Source organism: Podarcis pityusensis (genome assembly GCF_964106645.2).
Source record: "Podarcis pityusensis genome assembly, chromosome: 5".
Classification (NCBI taxonomy): Eukaryota; Metazoa; Chordata; class Lepidosauria; order Squamata; family Lacertidae; genus Podarcis; species Podarcis pityusensis.
In genome coordinates, this window is record NC_138032.1 from 29,404,640 (window position 1) to 29,417,423 (window position 12,784).

At 40.7% G+C, this 12,784-nt stretch overlaps 1 protein-coding gene across 5 annotated transcripts in view; it reads right to left on the bottom strand.

Annotated features, from left to right (window-relative positions):
• The window catches only part of NYAP2 (neuronal tyrosine-phosphorylated phosphoinositide-3-kinase adaptor 2), a 147,257-nt gene extending 136,486 nt beyond the window's left edge, over positions 1-10,771 (bottom strand). For 4 of the 5 annotated variants that reach the window (XM_081006891.1, XM_081006889.1, XM_081006890.1 and 1 more), the window contains exons 1-2: positions 9,391-10,771; positions 3,519-3,758 (exon numbers count right to left, since the gene is read on the bottom strand). In XM_081006891.1, coding sequence (XP_080863017.1) covers positions 3,519-3,724 — 206 coding nt within the window. In that variant the 5' untranslated portion in view covers positions 3,725-3,758; positions 9,391-10,771. The remainder of the gene's footprint in view (positions 1-3,518; positions 3,759-9,390) is intronic. The other variant, XM_081006888.1, reaches the window with a different exon arrangement.
• Positions 10,772-12,784: the final 2,013 nt, after the last annotated feature.

A 12,784-nucleotide genomic window follows, 5' to 3' on the forward strand; every position in this document is an offset into this window, starting at 1 on the left:
GAATAATGGTGTGTTATATTTTAAAATAACATTGTTTTTCGAAATGATTTTTTTAAAGAAAAGGCTAACAATAAAACGGCCACAAAACAGTCACAGACATACTAAACGTTTGTATCATCATTTCATCTCATTCTCTTAATCACCACATTAACCTGGAATTCTTTGCACAATTGCTGACTGCTATACTAAAATTAGGTCAGAAATTCATCAGCTGACTCCATCCAGTAAGAGACAAAGACTTTATCAGTACACTCAGAAGGAATAGCTTAAGACTCACTTATTAGGAAAGATATATGAGGTATGAGTTTTGTTTTGTTACTATTAACCATCCTGCCAAAATCATTCTTAATGCCACTGCTATTCATGAAAGCATCATTCTCACTTCCATTTTACTTCAGGGGAAAATGTGCAATACAATGGATGTGAATGTCTTTTTTCTTCTTTTTTTTACACAAGAGGTATGTAATACTTCTTATTGCCTTAGAATATTTTTACAACTGTTTTTAACAGTTATTTTTTTTAACAACTGTTTAAGATACAAGACATTTATTGTATGGTTCAGCACATAAAACACACACATATCTATCAGAAGCCCTAAAGCATAGCAAGTTGTTTGGCATTAAATGATGTATTGTTGAAAATATTTCCTACCATCTTATTCACAGATCACCCTGTAATACATATCACTGTCCAGAACTACGGCTACTGGTATTAGCCTTCCTGTTTTTGTTCTTTAAAAAAACCAGTATCCCCCCCCCCCCCCAAGATGACACATTAGAGCAGGGGTCAGCAAACTTTTTCAGCAGGGGGCCAATCCACTGTCCCTCAGACCTTGTGGAGGCCAGACTATTATTATTTTTTTGGGGGGGAGAACAAATTTCTATGCCCCACAAATAACCCAGAGATGCATTTTAAATAAAAGGACACATTCTACTCATGTAAAAACACACTGATTCCTGGACCGTCCGTGGGCCGGATTGAGAAGGTGATTGGGCCGGATCTGGCCCCCAGGCCTTAGTTTGCCAACCAATGCCTTAGAGGAGCCAGACTGTGAAAAAGTACCAAGTCCTATATTATCCTTCTAAAACGCCATATAAAACAGCAATATTGTCTCCATATTTTTTGGAGTGGGCTCAAGGTTTTTTGCTGCCTGCAGCAGAGCTCCAAAGGTGTCAGGCCAGCACCTTCAAATGTATTGATGCTTCATTCAGAAGTGATGATGCTCCAGACCTATCCAAGGCACTCCACTCAACCACGGCTACAAGCAAGCACCATCTCAGTACCATACTCCAGTTGGAAAACAGACAGAGATAGATGAATCTAGCAAATCAGTAACATTTGCCTGCACTTGGAACCTGAAGGCAATCATATTATTTTTCCCACCCTACTTGGCCTTCATCAGGTCAACATGGGCTTGGCTCCAACTCACAAATAATCACTTGTATCTCTTTAAGCTCACCAACCAGTTGCTACCCATCTGTGGAAGCCACACTTTTCAATTCCCCATTGAAGGCTAATTCATATATGCATGGACATCGCTCGGTAAATGCCAACACTGACAGTGTGTGAGCATTAATTACCCCATTGAAACACTGCACTTCAAGTGAAGTGAGGTGATATGACACCCATGCACTTGTGGAGGTGTGATGTCTGTTTCACAGTTGCAGATCTTTATTGATGCTGTAGTCCTCAAGTGATGAGCATGCATATGTAAATATAGGAGTCCAACAAGCATGTGAAAGGGAAGATATCTTTTGCTTCTCCTAAGTGGAATGCTACTAAATGCTACAAAAACCTTCTCTAAGATTCTTCCTCTGCTCTGTGACCAAAGAATAGGTTTCTAATTTTCTCTCACACGGCTGCTGGATAAGGAACAATGATACTGGTGCACCAGACAGCACTGTCTGGAGATTAATAGATAGTCTGTTTCACTGTTTTGTTTCTAATCTATCAAGCACTCAAAAACATGTCCTCAATATAATTAAAACAAGTGAATCTCTCCAATGTGCTTGGAAAGAATAGATTTCTTCCTGGGCTGGAGTCCCAGTAAATGTGAGAATTGCAATTATTAATTTCTCTATATATGTATTTTTAAAAATGGGCAAAGTCTTCAGCACTAAAGGCCATTTTGGAAATGTGTCACAAGCCTGAGGGATGTGGCTGATTTAAGTGTAAAATTAGCATGATCTGCATATCATCTCCATGTTTCTGATACAATGAGTTACAGCCCGGGGATGTAATTGCATCTATCAAAACAATTTTGGAATAAGATTATTGTATAGCTTGGATATGAAAAATCTGGGTTGATCTTTGAAAGAAGATTGCTTTTCAGTGGGCTTGGATATCATAGCTTCAGAATTCTCAACCAGTGATATCTATGGCAAATCTAGACAAGATGTAAGTACTGATGGTAGAAGGGAAGGCTAAACTGGGAAGAGATGTTCAGCCGATTCAAGATGGGGATCACACTCCCCCTGAAGAAACACTTTGGGGAAACATTTCCTGGCTCCAGTTTTTGCTCCTGGATAGACAGGAGAAATGACATTTTCAGCCGTATTCTACTGTTTGTCCTTCTGAGAATATTCACTAGCTGACTACCAGTAGCATACGACCACATAAGTAGGAAAAATATCACATAATACAAGCACCACATAAAGGTCAATTGAAACCACATGCTACCTTCTCTCCACCTCTCTTCCAAGAAATATACATTCAGTGTAATCCAATATTCATTTGATTTGGCGGGGGGGGGGTTGAGATATACAGATATAGATGATACATAGCTATTGATATAGATATATGGTATGGAGAAGCTGAAGCCGTTTCTGTTGTGTTCCCCATTGCAGCTCATGAGGCAAGCCATGGTTTATGTCTTAAAGTGGCATGCTTCATTCAGCTGTGAAAGCAGTAGAATGGGAAGCTACAGGGGAAATCCATGGCTGTACTTGTGGTTCTCGTATCCGCATTCAAACAGCCAAACTCTGAAATCCATAATGCAAACCAGTGCTTGAAATCCACGTTCTCCTTGTGACATTTCTGGCCAGAACAAGTGACCCTTGTCTTTGCAAACTCTCTTAGACATAGCCAGCCAAAGGATCCCCTCTTTTTTATATACATGCAGCTGAAAGCATTGTCAAGTGGGCCCCTGTTTTAAGCCATGGTGTATGTGCAGTTCTCATCTGCCACTCTCCTGAAGGCAGTGCAGTGAGGGACAGGCTCCCCTCTTCCTTCCTTCCATGACATGCAATGGGATGGGTAACACAGCTTGGACAATCTGCCGGGAAGTGGACTATATATTAGCTTCAACAGCATCATTATATCCTAACAGAGCTATCGCTGTTCCATTAGGCTGCCAGTCTCATTGACCTCCAAAACCAACATCACTTCCTTGAAATAGCCATGTCAACCCTCAACTAGTGGAGACAATCTTTTAATCTGTAGCCAACATTTCAGATTTTGAAGGGACCTGTTTACTCTTTCTCAATCAACCCCGATTTTTAACAAAACCAGATAGTTACCGTTTTATTGCTTCTTCTTGTTTCCGACGTTTTTCATTCTTTTCTTTCAAGTAAGCCAGGTTCGTTTCATTCCTCATCCGATCGTTCTCTCGAGCAATGTCAGATGCGTTCTGTATAACCAAACCATCATAGGCCTTCATGCCCATATCTTCAATATACTGGAGGAAAGTGCCCAAAGTGACTTCCTCCTGATTAGAACTCATCATCTTGTTGGAGATAATAAATGGAGGAAAATACTTCCTGTAGGTTGACAAAGAGGGAAAAGAAGTCCATACAGATAAATCATTTTTTAGCTTACTAGCTTAAGATCAACTTTCTCCAATGTCATTTTACATAAAGCTGAAGAAAGATCTGAGTGACTGCTGAATTTTATATTTTAAAAAATGGGGGATCAGCCACTGTGTATCTTTTCATCCCGGGAGTCCTAGGTGAAATATGAAACCTTCCTAGCAACTAGGTGAGCATAACCTACTTCAGTCTGCTTTCTCCTTCAATGCTTCATCTTAAGACTGGGAACAAATGCAGACTTCCTGGCTACAAATTACCTTGTTTAACATTCAGTCTGATGAAGAGTAATGACAACCTCAAAGACTTGCTCACTTTTTTGCACTGCCCTACTTTGGATTTCAAAATTTGCTTTCCAGATATTTTTGAAGTAGACCTAAATTTAGAGCAAGCATGGCTTTTTTGTTGTCACCTTAGGCACATTAATTTTGTCTGACACTGTTTCTCATGGTTTTGCAGGTGGATTAATGCATGGATCTTGGCTGCCAGGGATGTTTTTGCATTAGATCCATACGTGCATTCAGATTCATTGGATCATTTTTACTCCAATGGTTTCCCATGCCATATGCACAAGCCTCTAAATACTCTTCAGGGCAGAAAAAAGCAAGCTGGGGCTTCAGAAGGAAGAATTGAAAGCCAACCCAATAAGCCCCAAAGGGCTCTTAACAATGACATTGCCACGTGAAGATTATTTGCAGTTCTCATTACATTCATTTATGATTGTATTTGATCTTAAACACTGGGAAAACATTGTGCAACCTCTGTATGAATGAACTTCAGGCAAGTGCAACAGACACGAGGTTTGGATATGGTGGAAATAGCCTGCTCACATCTTTCAGTCATTTACTTTGTTCACACCCCTTGAAATATTCTTGCAGATGCTCATGACTGTCTTAGAACCAAATTTTCTGATGAGTTAGTATCAGCATCATTCTCAAAATTTGCATTGGCAAAGATTTGGATCCAAATAATACACTGAACAGGTGGAAGGCAATTCTACTCATACAAAGAGTGTTTTGTTTATTCCAGTTTTCTCCTGTCTTCAGTCCCTTGTGCTCCTTTTGAAAAACTGATTCCACAAAGGTAGGCGGACAGTTTAGAGTAGCCTGTTGGATGACATAGGAGACTACAGATAGGGTGACCTTGCCTGCTCCTCCACACTAAGGAAGTACCTTCCACTCTTGCAGAGAGATCTCTAAATTGCCTTTAAACTGGTGATATAGTCTAACCATGTAACAGGAGTCTATTTTTCTACTTGGTTATTTTTTCCCCCTTCTGAAATGATGAAATTCATTGTGACACCTCAACATGAAAAATGAAAATTCTGCCAAGATACAGAATTTCACAGGAACTTTCTCTGGCCCTGCAGTGGGGATGAAAATGGGGAGACACTGGATCTACATGTGCAGATGTTAATAGGGACCAAATCAGCCTAAAATCCAGGAACATCAGTTTGAGTTGGGCTGTTTGATCTCTTAGAACCAGTTTGAGGAAAATAGTATTGGATCAAGGGGGCAAATCATAAGAAAACCAATAATATTGTGTTTAGAAATGAGGCTCCAAATGAACTGGTTATAAATACCAGGTGCCCCTTGGAGCTTCATGAACATCATTGAATTTTTAATGTATTTTTTCTCAAGTTGTGTCTATACCTATAATGAATCAATCAACAATGCAGAACCTTCATCTATCACTTTTTCATGAAATTTGAACCAGGGTTCATACCATGCTTTCTTAGGTTACCCAGCTGCCATATAGGCTGCATACACGTCATACATTCAACACACATTCCCGGCAAAGAGTCCTGGGAACTAGCTTCAGGGTGCTGGGAATTGAAGTTCTGTGAAGGGTAAAATGCCATTCCCAGGATTCTTTGGAGGAAAAATTGTACTTCTCATGTCCTCTAAAAGTATGATGTACACACAGCCATAATATATATTAATCACGAATAATTATAATAATAATTTATCCATTTCAGTAGACTGGGTTTATAAGAGTCCTTGCCATATAAATATTATTGGATGTTTCTGAATTTCATATGTTAGATGTATTGTTGTGTGTGTGTGTGTGTGTGTGTGTGTGTGTGTGCGTGCTGTTGTATTTGGTCTTATGTAGGCTTTGTACTTAGAGTATGCAAGTGGAACCTGCAACAAAATGTTGTAGTACAAAAAGCAGTGCTCCTGTTCAGGGTTCCAGCTGCCTAGTCTCTCCACCCCACACCCCACCATGCTACTCTCCTGGCTGTCACTCTACATTCTGAGATTGCTGAGCTATTCCAATCCTTATTGGGCTATTGGAGGGAGGGTTCTGCATACTTAGGGTTTTTTTAATTGATACCTCCCCTCTTGTTTCTGAATAGTTCTGTTTCGGCTACAATTTTGGTGGCACCTCTCACCCAGATTTGATTGCTGCCTGATCATCTCTTTGGCACAGAACATGTGGGAATGGGCTATAAGGAATAACCACACTGCTTAGACAACCTCCCTGGAGTTTGATCATTTGGGGAAAGGTCTGGAGCATTTATGACAGTGACAGCCAACAGTGTCTATAGAATAGGAAGGTCATCACCGCCTATAAAGCACAGCATGGTTTAAAATTTCCACTACTTTCTCTTCCTCTCACAGCTAGAGTCAAGAATCAGTTGCAGGATAGTAGGAGATGCCTTCGCCCCTGCAATCAGTTATCAGCAGGGAAGAAGTGAAGAGAACCAGAGAATACATGTATTTTTAAGTTTTACTGTTCCTGCCAGTTTGTTCACTTTATGGCAAGGTGAATCAGCTCAATGAATAATATTCCACCCAAGGACTCTCATGACTAACTGAAATATCATTATAATCATTCTCATGCAATTTCTGTAAATGAGAATAAATTATTAATTGAGTTTGCAATTCAGGAATGAGGGAATCAAGTATGTGACTTTTTTCAAAGTGCAGACTTGATATGGCAGAGGGAAGGTTAATCTAGTAAAGTAAAAACAACAGCAGAATACATCATAACGTTCGAGCAACTAAAGTCACATGTCCCCATCCAGCTAGGGCTACATTAAGAGGCTCTGCGTGCATCGTCCCTGATCTTGTCCTCCAGTGGGCTGCAGTATGAATGAGATTTTGTCCATATAATTAGCAATACCTGGCTTGAACTGCTCATTGGAAAAGAGGGAAAGCAAGAGGATGGATTTTGTCTTTCCATCCCTTATTTCCTCATATAGATAATTGGGATTTTAGCAGATCATCTGATCAGGTGGATGTAAAGAAGTCTGATGTTCCATGTGCACACAGTTAGATAAGAGAGCTGGACTTTGACCCAGCATGAATATGAAGTTCTAATGTGTGTAGGCTTCCCCATTCATTTCAGTGGCATGGAAAATTCTGCATATGCATAGGAATGGAAACCCAGAGACTTTCCACCTACTGAACTGCACAAGGAAGCCCTTTCAAGAATGCGAAATTAGTGTGTGCAACAGAGCTCCTGTGTGTGAAAGGGTCCTCCATGTTTGGCTGCGTTCTGAAGAGACTACAGTGCCAGGGGGGTGGTACTGAATATCTGGATTGACCCTAAAACTCAGTGAATACATGCACATTGCAGTATGCAATTCATTTGTGCAAAGCAGGTCCCTACACAAGTTCTGGCGATTTTCACCACACTACTGCAAACATTCATTTTTGGTGTTTCTGACACCTCGCTCTTTTACAATGAAACCTTACAATGAATACTACTTGCCACATGAAGCTGCTACTGCATTGCTTGCATTGCAAGTGTTTCCCACTCTGCAATTTGCATGTGTGATTTGAGCTGTAAAAAAATGCTGTGCTGCAGGAGAAATAAAATATGAACCATCAAACGGAACAAGTTGCTAAAATAAAGATAACGAGTGCCTTCCATAGTTCATTGATATATATCAAAAAGAAACCCACAACCATTTTCTATCAGTTTAATAGCTACGTATCACATTTTTAAGTGGCAATTGATTTCTTATCAGATAGGCAGAAGAATTAAAAAAAGAGTTGGGCACATACCCCAGTAGTATACCATCCCTCTCTCTGAATGTTCACTTGCATTTTACAACATAACAATTAGCTCATCTGAAGTACACTCTTCTCACCACAGATGTTCTATGGAGTACCACTTGTAGTGTTTGGGCTCTGCTTTCATTCTGTGCTTCTTGAATTGCTTACAAGACAGTAAGTGCAAAGAGGCTAGGCCACATCCAATACCTGGCAGACTGCTGACTACAGCACCACTGTTAAAGACCTAATGGCACTGGTATGTTATACACTGGGTTCCCACCCCCACTTCTTCAGAGTTGCTGTCTTTTATGAAATGGCTTTCAGAAGACAAATTATTTCTTTGCTAGGCACATTGTCAATGAAGCTCTCATATACATGTCTGCCTGCTGCCTTGTTAATTTTTAAGCAGACTTGATTTTTTTTATTTATTTAAAGGAAATGTTTTCCAATTCCACATGGCCCACATACAGGGAATAAAGCATTAGGCTTCTTCAAAAGCACAAAGGCAGACTGCAGTGCTACACATAGTGCAAAGTTTGCAAGAATCAACTCTTCTGACATACTCAACCAGGTTGATCCAGAAACTTTCTATTCTGTCGCTGGCTACCCTTGTTGTAAATGGGAATTATGCCAACTGTAAAAGGACCTCTCTTTTAATAACACAAATGGTTAAAAGGAGCTCCTTCAAAAGAATGAGGGAAAAATGCATTGCATACCTGAAATAAAACAATGCTTTCAAGAAGGTGTGTTTATATTATGTCTCTTTGTCAGAAATACAGAGCTTTACAAACCCAATAAATGTGTACAAAGGATAGATCTCCCCTTCCTTGTGATTGCACTCCTCAAAGCCTCTAGAATGTGGAGTACTACTGTTGTTGTTTACTTGTCAACCAGAAGTCCTTCACATATGTGTTGTGATCCCAAAATGCACAATTTCTTAACAAGCAAGTAGCATGTAACTGGATAGCCAACAGCCAGCACTACCTATAATTAGGAGATTAAGATTATCCCAACATTACCAGGACAATAGGTCTTTTAATTTAGGAGAAATACTTATTTGCTTTCTGCTTAACTAAATTGTTTTCCATGTTCTTCAAGGCATGTATTGTGGGGAGGGCAAGATAAAGTGAAGATCTTTTGGCTAAGGGAAACATATTTGAAATGTTGTGAAATATTAATGGTGTGGGATGCCTAATAAGTAACTAACACAGCTGTTAGGTATTATATCAATTAATACGTCAGAAAAATAGCTAGCAACCTTTTAATAATTTAATGTTGCCTTTACAAATGAAAACTCCAGACACCAAATGTTCTTATTATCAGGCATCTAATGTGTAGAAGAACATTAAATAATCCCAAATACATTACAACATTATTTGGTTTTGTTGTGGTTTGATTAATGTCTCCCCAAACAGACAAAGTTCTTGCTTAGATATTTCAGGGTTGTAAATCATTCCATTTCTGCCAATATGCCTCTCTGATAAGTGATATAGTGATATATAAATATAGATAAGCACTGTATTTCATTAGCATGCTTAGAGATTCTTTTTTAAAAAAACCAAAACAAACCATGTACATACCAAGATTAAAGTCCTTGGGGGACTGCTAAGTGCAATAATTAAAGGTGACTTTTGTCTGTAAAAGCCCTTTCCTGTGGTTTATCTCAGTGCAGTCTGAAGGGATATTTCAGCACCATAAAAACAGATTTTGCAGATTGGCTCAGTTTTTCTTCAATTAAAGTGCTTGAGATCTTCTTGGCAAACATTTCCAGATTGTAGCATTCTGCATCTCTAGAAGTCAGCGTGTTGCATTAAAAACAAAAGAGCGATCTTCTCGGCGTGGGATTAAAATAGCCTTTTTAAAGTTTGACTTTCAAAAATGCAGTGGGGCTGGGGGGAAAGAGGGGATCTGGCATCTTAAATCCACATTGAGAGAAAGAACAGCAAAGGTTTCAGGGGGGTATCAACGGCACACTGCTTTGAAGTCCAGCAGGAAAGAAATGGGAGGAATTTTTTTGCCCACTTCACCACACAGAAGATTACAACACCAGCATATGCAGTGGCAGAGAGGTGGCTAAGGTGCCTCATTGGAGTGGATGCTGTGGAGACCAAAAGAAAAGACAAGGAGGGATAGAAAACATCCTATCCAAATGGCTTCTTGCAACAGAAAAAGATGCTCTCTCCTTTCTCTCATTGCCACCTAGACTGCGAAGGTTTGAAACAGTCTCTCTCACGCTCGCCCGGTGACTACAGGCAGGCTCTCTCTCTCGCTCTCGCTCTCCCTCTCTGTTGATGCTGTTGTTGATTAATCAGGGATTCTCAAACAAAGAGCAAGCCTACCTTCGGCAATGAGCAGTAATCTGGAGCTCCTCTTTTTCTGCAATCCGCTTGCGTTCAGCATCAAAGCAGCCAGCATTCTAGCACCCTGGACAGTTCCCGTTTGCTTAGGCCCATTGGAGAAAAAGGAGGCGAAGGAGCAAGTGAAGAAATGACAAGAGACCGGAAAGCAGCCGCCTTCGACTTCAGCTTGCTGTCCCCAGGGGCGCAGCTGCTCATTAAAGCTTCCTATCTAGGCAACAGATTCTCCCCCTTTTATCTTCGCTGCACTGAAGTCTGATTAGCAAAATAATCCAGGTTTTTTTTGGGGGGGGGCGGGAGTGGAGGAGGGAGGAACCTGCACAAATTCAGGCTCTCTAGGTAGGACACAGCACGGCACAGCACTGCTCCATTCTTCTCCCCCTCCTACTCAAAGAAAGAAAGAAAGAAAGAAAGATTTTTTTTTCCAAAAAAAAAAAAAAATGTCCCTCCACAGAGAATGGGCAAGTTAACCTTTAGCCCATGTTATGGCTCCAGGAAATGAGCAGCCACTTAGAGGGAACATCTAAGTCTCAGTTTGATACCTCATATTGATGTATCGCTTGCACTCACCCTCACTGTAAAAAGCCGTGCAAGGCTCACAATTACTGCTGACGCAGATTAGGCTGCTGCTTGGGGAAAGGTAGGAGGAGCTTCTTAACCTCATCAAAACAACCTCCCACCACCTGCTCCCACTGCATGAGCGAATAGACCTCCCCTATTTGGAATGCATATCTGTATAATGTGCGATTTGACAGCAGGGATATTTGAAACACAGCAGGGCAGTTTTATGCCCTCCTGCAAAGTTCATCTCTCTAAAGAAATATTTAGTTTCTGTTCACTGATTCAGAGTCCTGGGAATAGACCCACCAACCACCTAGTCCAAATCCCTGCTATTCAAGGCAGAGTTCTCCGCCTACCACTAAGGTTCTATAATTCAGCCTGTGCTATCCACAAAACAATGCACTGTGAGCAGGTATCCTGCAGAGACTGCGTTGACAGAGAAGAGAGCTTCCAAAGACTCAAGCAAGCAAGTCAAGGCATAGCATTGCAGAGAATGCAAAAGGCTTCTTCACATGTTACAATGAACACAGGTACAAGCTATCTCTGCACATGTAGAAATGTTTGTGTGGAATAGTATACGCTTGTTAATTTCTACAGCTCACCTATTTTGTAGACAGGTACACAGATTCTAGACATTTTAAATGTTACATGTGAATAATGGTATGAGTGTACACCTCAAGTATTAGTGTACATGGATTGTGCCCTCATTGGTGTGAATGCCCCTAAAAAGAACCCAGATCTGGAGAATTCATCCAACCCAGTGAATCCAAACTGGAGGAAAATCTTCAGTGTCAAATATGGCAATTAATAAGAAAGCAAGAAAGCAAGGAAGACCTGACCATTGACTGACACTTCCCAGAATAAATGGATGTAGGCAAATTTAATTATATAAAACTCAGCACTGTGATTCTAGCTGTGACAGTACCCAATGACACAGAAGTAAGGCCTGGCATCTCAAGGACTATAGCCTGGTGCAGTCAGGATTGGTACAAATGAAGATTTAAACTTCCATTCTGAACTAGATGTAAACAGTTGCTTGGTGCTCAAATCTGCAGCCTGATTTCACAATCCAGTCAACAAAGCAGAACTATGTATGACCTGTAGTTTAAGATAAAGTGCTGCTGCCATCTGTCTGTCTCAAGAGACACTGGAATGCACCTCTGGGGATTTATAGTCATGTCCACCTTTGGTCCCCACTCTGCACTCAGCTCTCACCTGTGGTTCCTAGAAGCTGTCAGCATGTGACAGTGGCCAGAAACCAGGAAATGGCTTCGATTGCCCAGCTAAACCAGGTGAGGGTAACCAATGGTTCCCAAACCCTCAGTGAGTTAGGGACTTCCCCTGCAGACAGGCTCCAGAAGATTGAACAGACAAGATAAAGAGTGGGTCCAACAATCAAGAAGACAGTTTCCACACATGCTGTAGAGGGAAATGAGGGGCAGATGGGGCTCATCAGCCGGGGAAAGTAGCTCATCTAGGACAAGGAAAACTCTGGTCCTAAACCTCCACTGCCAAATGGCTATAGTCATTCATGAAAAAGACTTTAGGAGGATGAGATGTGATGGTTTGGATTTACCAGGCTTTGGGAGGACGATATCGTTTGGATTCAGTACATTCTCTCCTTCGCGCCCCTCCAGACAGCTGATATGCGTTACTCAGAACATCTGAATGGTTTTCATATACAGTACTTTATAGCGTTGGGATATTTCTTTTCTGACTCCAGGGAATTGCAGATACATCATGGTAGAAAATCACACAACATTCATCATGACCCTGAGCTGGTTTTACACAGAGTAGGAGTGCTTTCCCCCTTTTATTTATTTCCATGGTCCCCCTGTCCTTTTCATCTCTAATTATATACTCCAGATATATGAAAGACTGGTCAGTGATCATTGGACATACATTCCACCAAAGCTGGAGCAGCTCAAGGCTAAAAACAGTGATTATACACTCAACCACAGTTTAAAGTCATCTTAAAGATAGCATAATTCTACCCTTTGATAGTGGACCTCACTTTGCCCCCACTTTCATTTTCACACAAATACTATAATTTTAT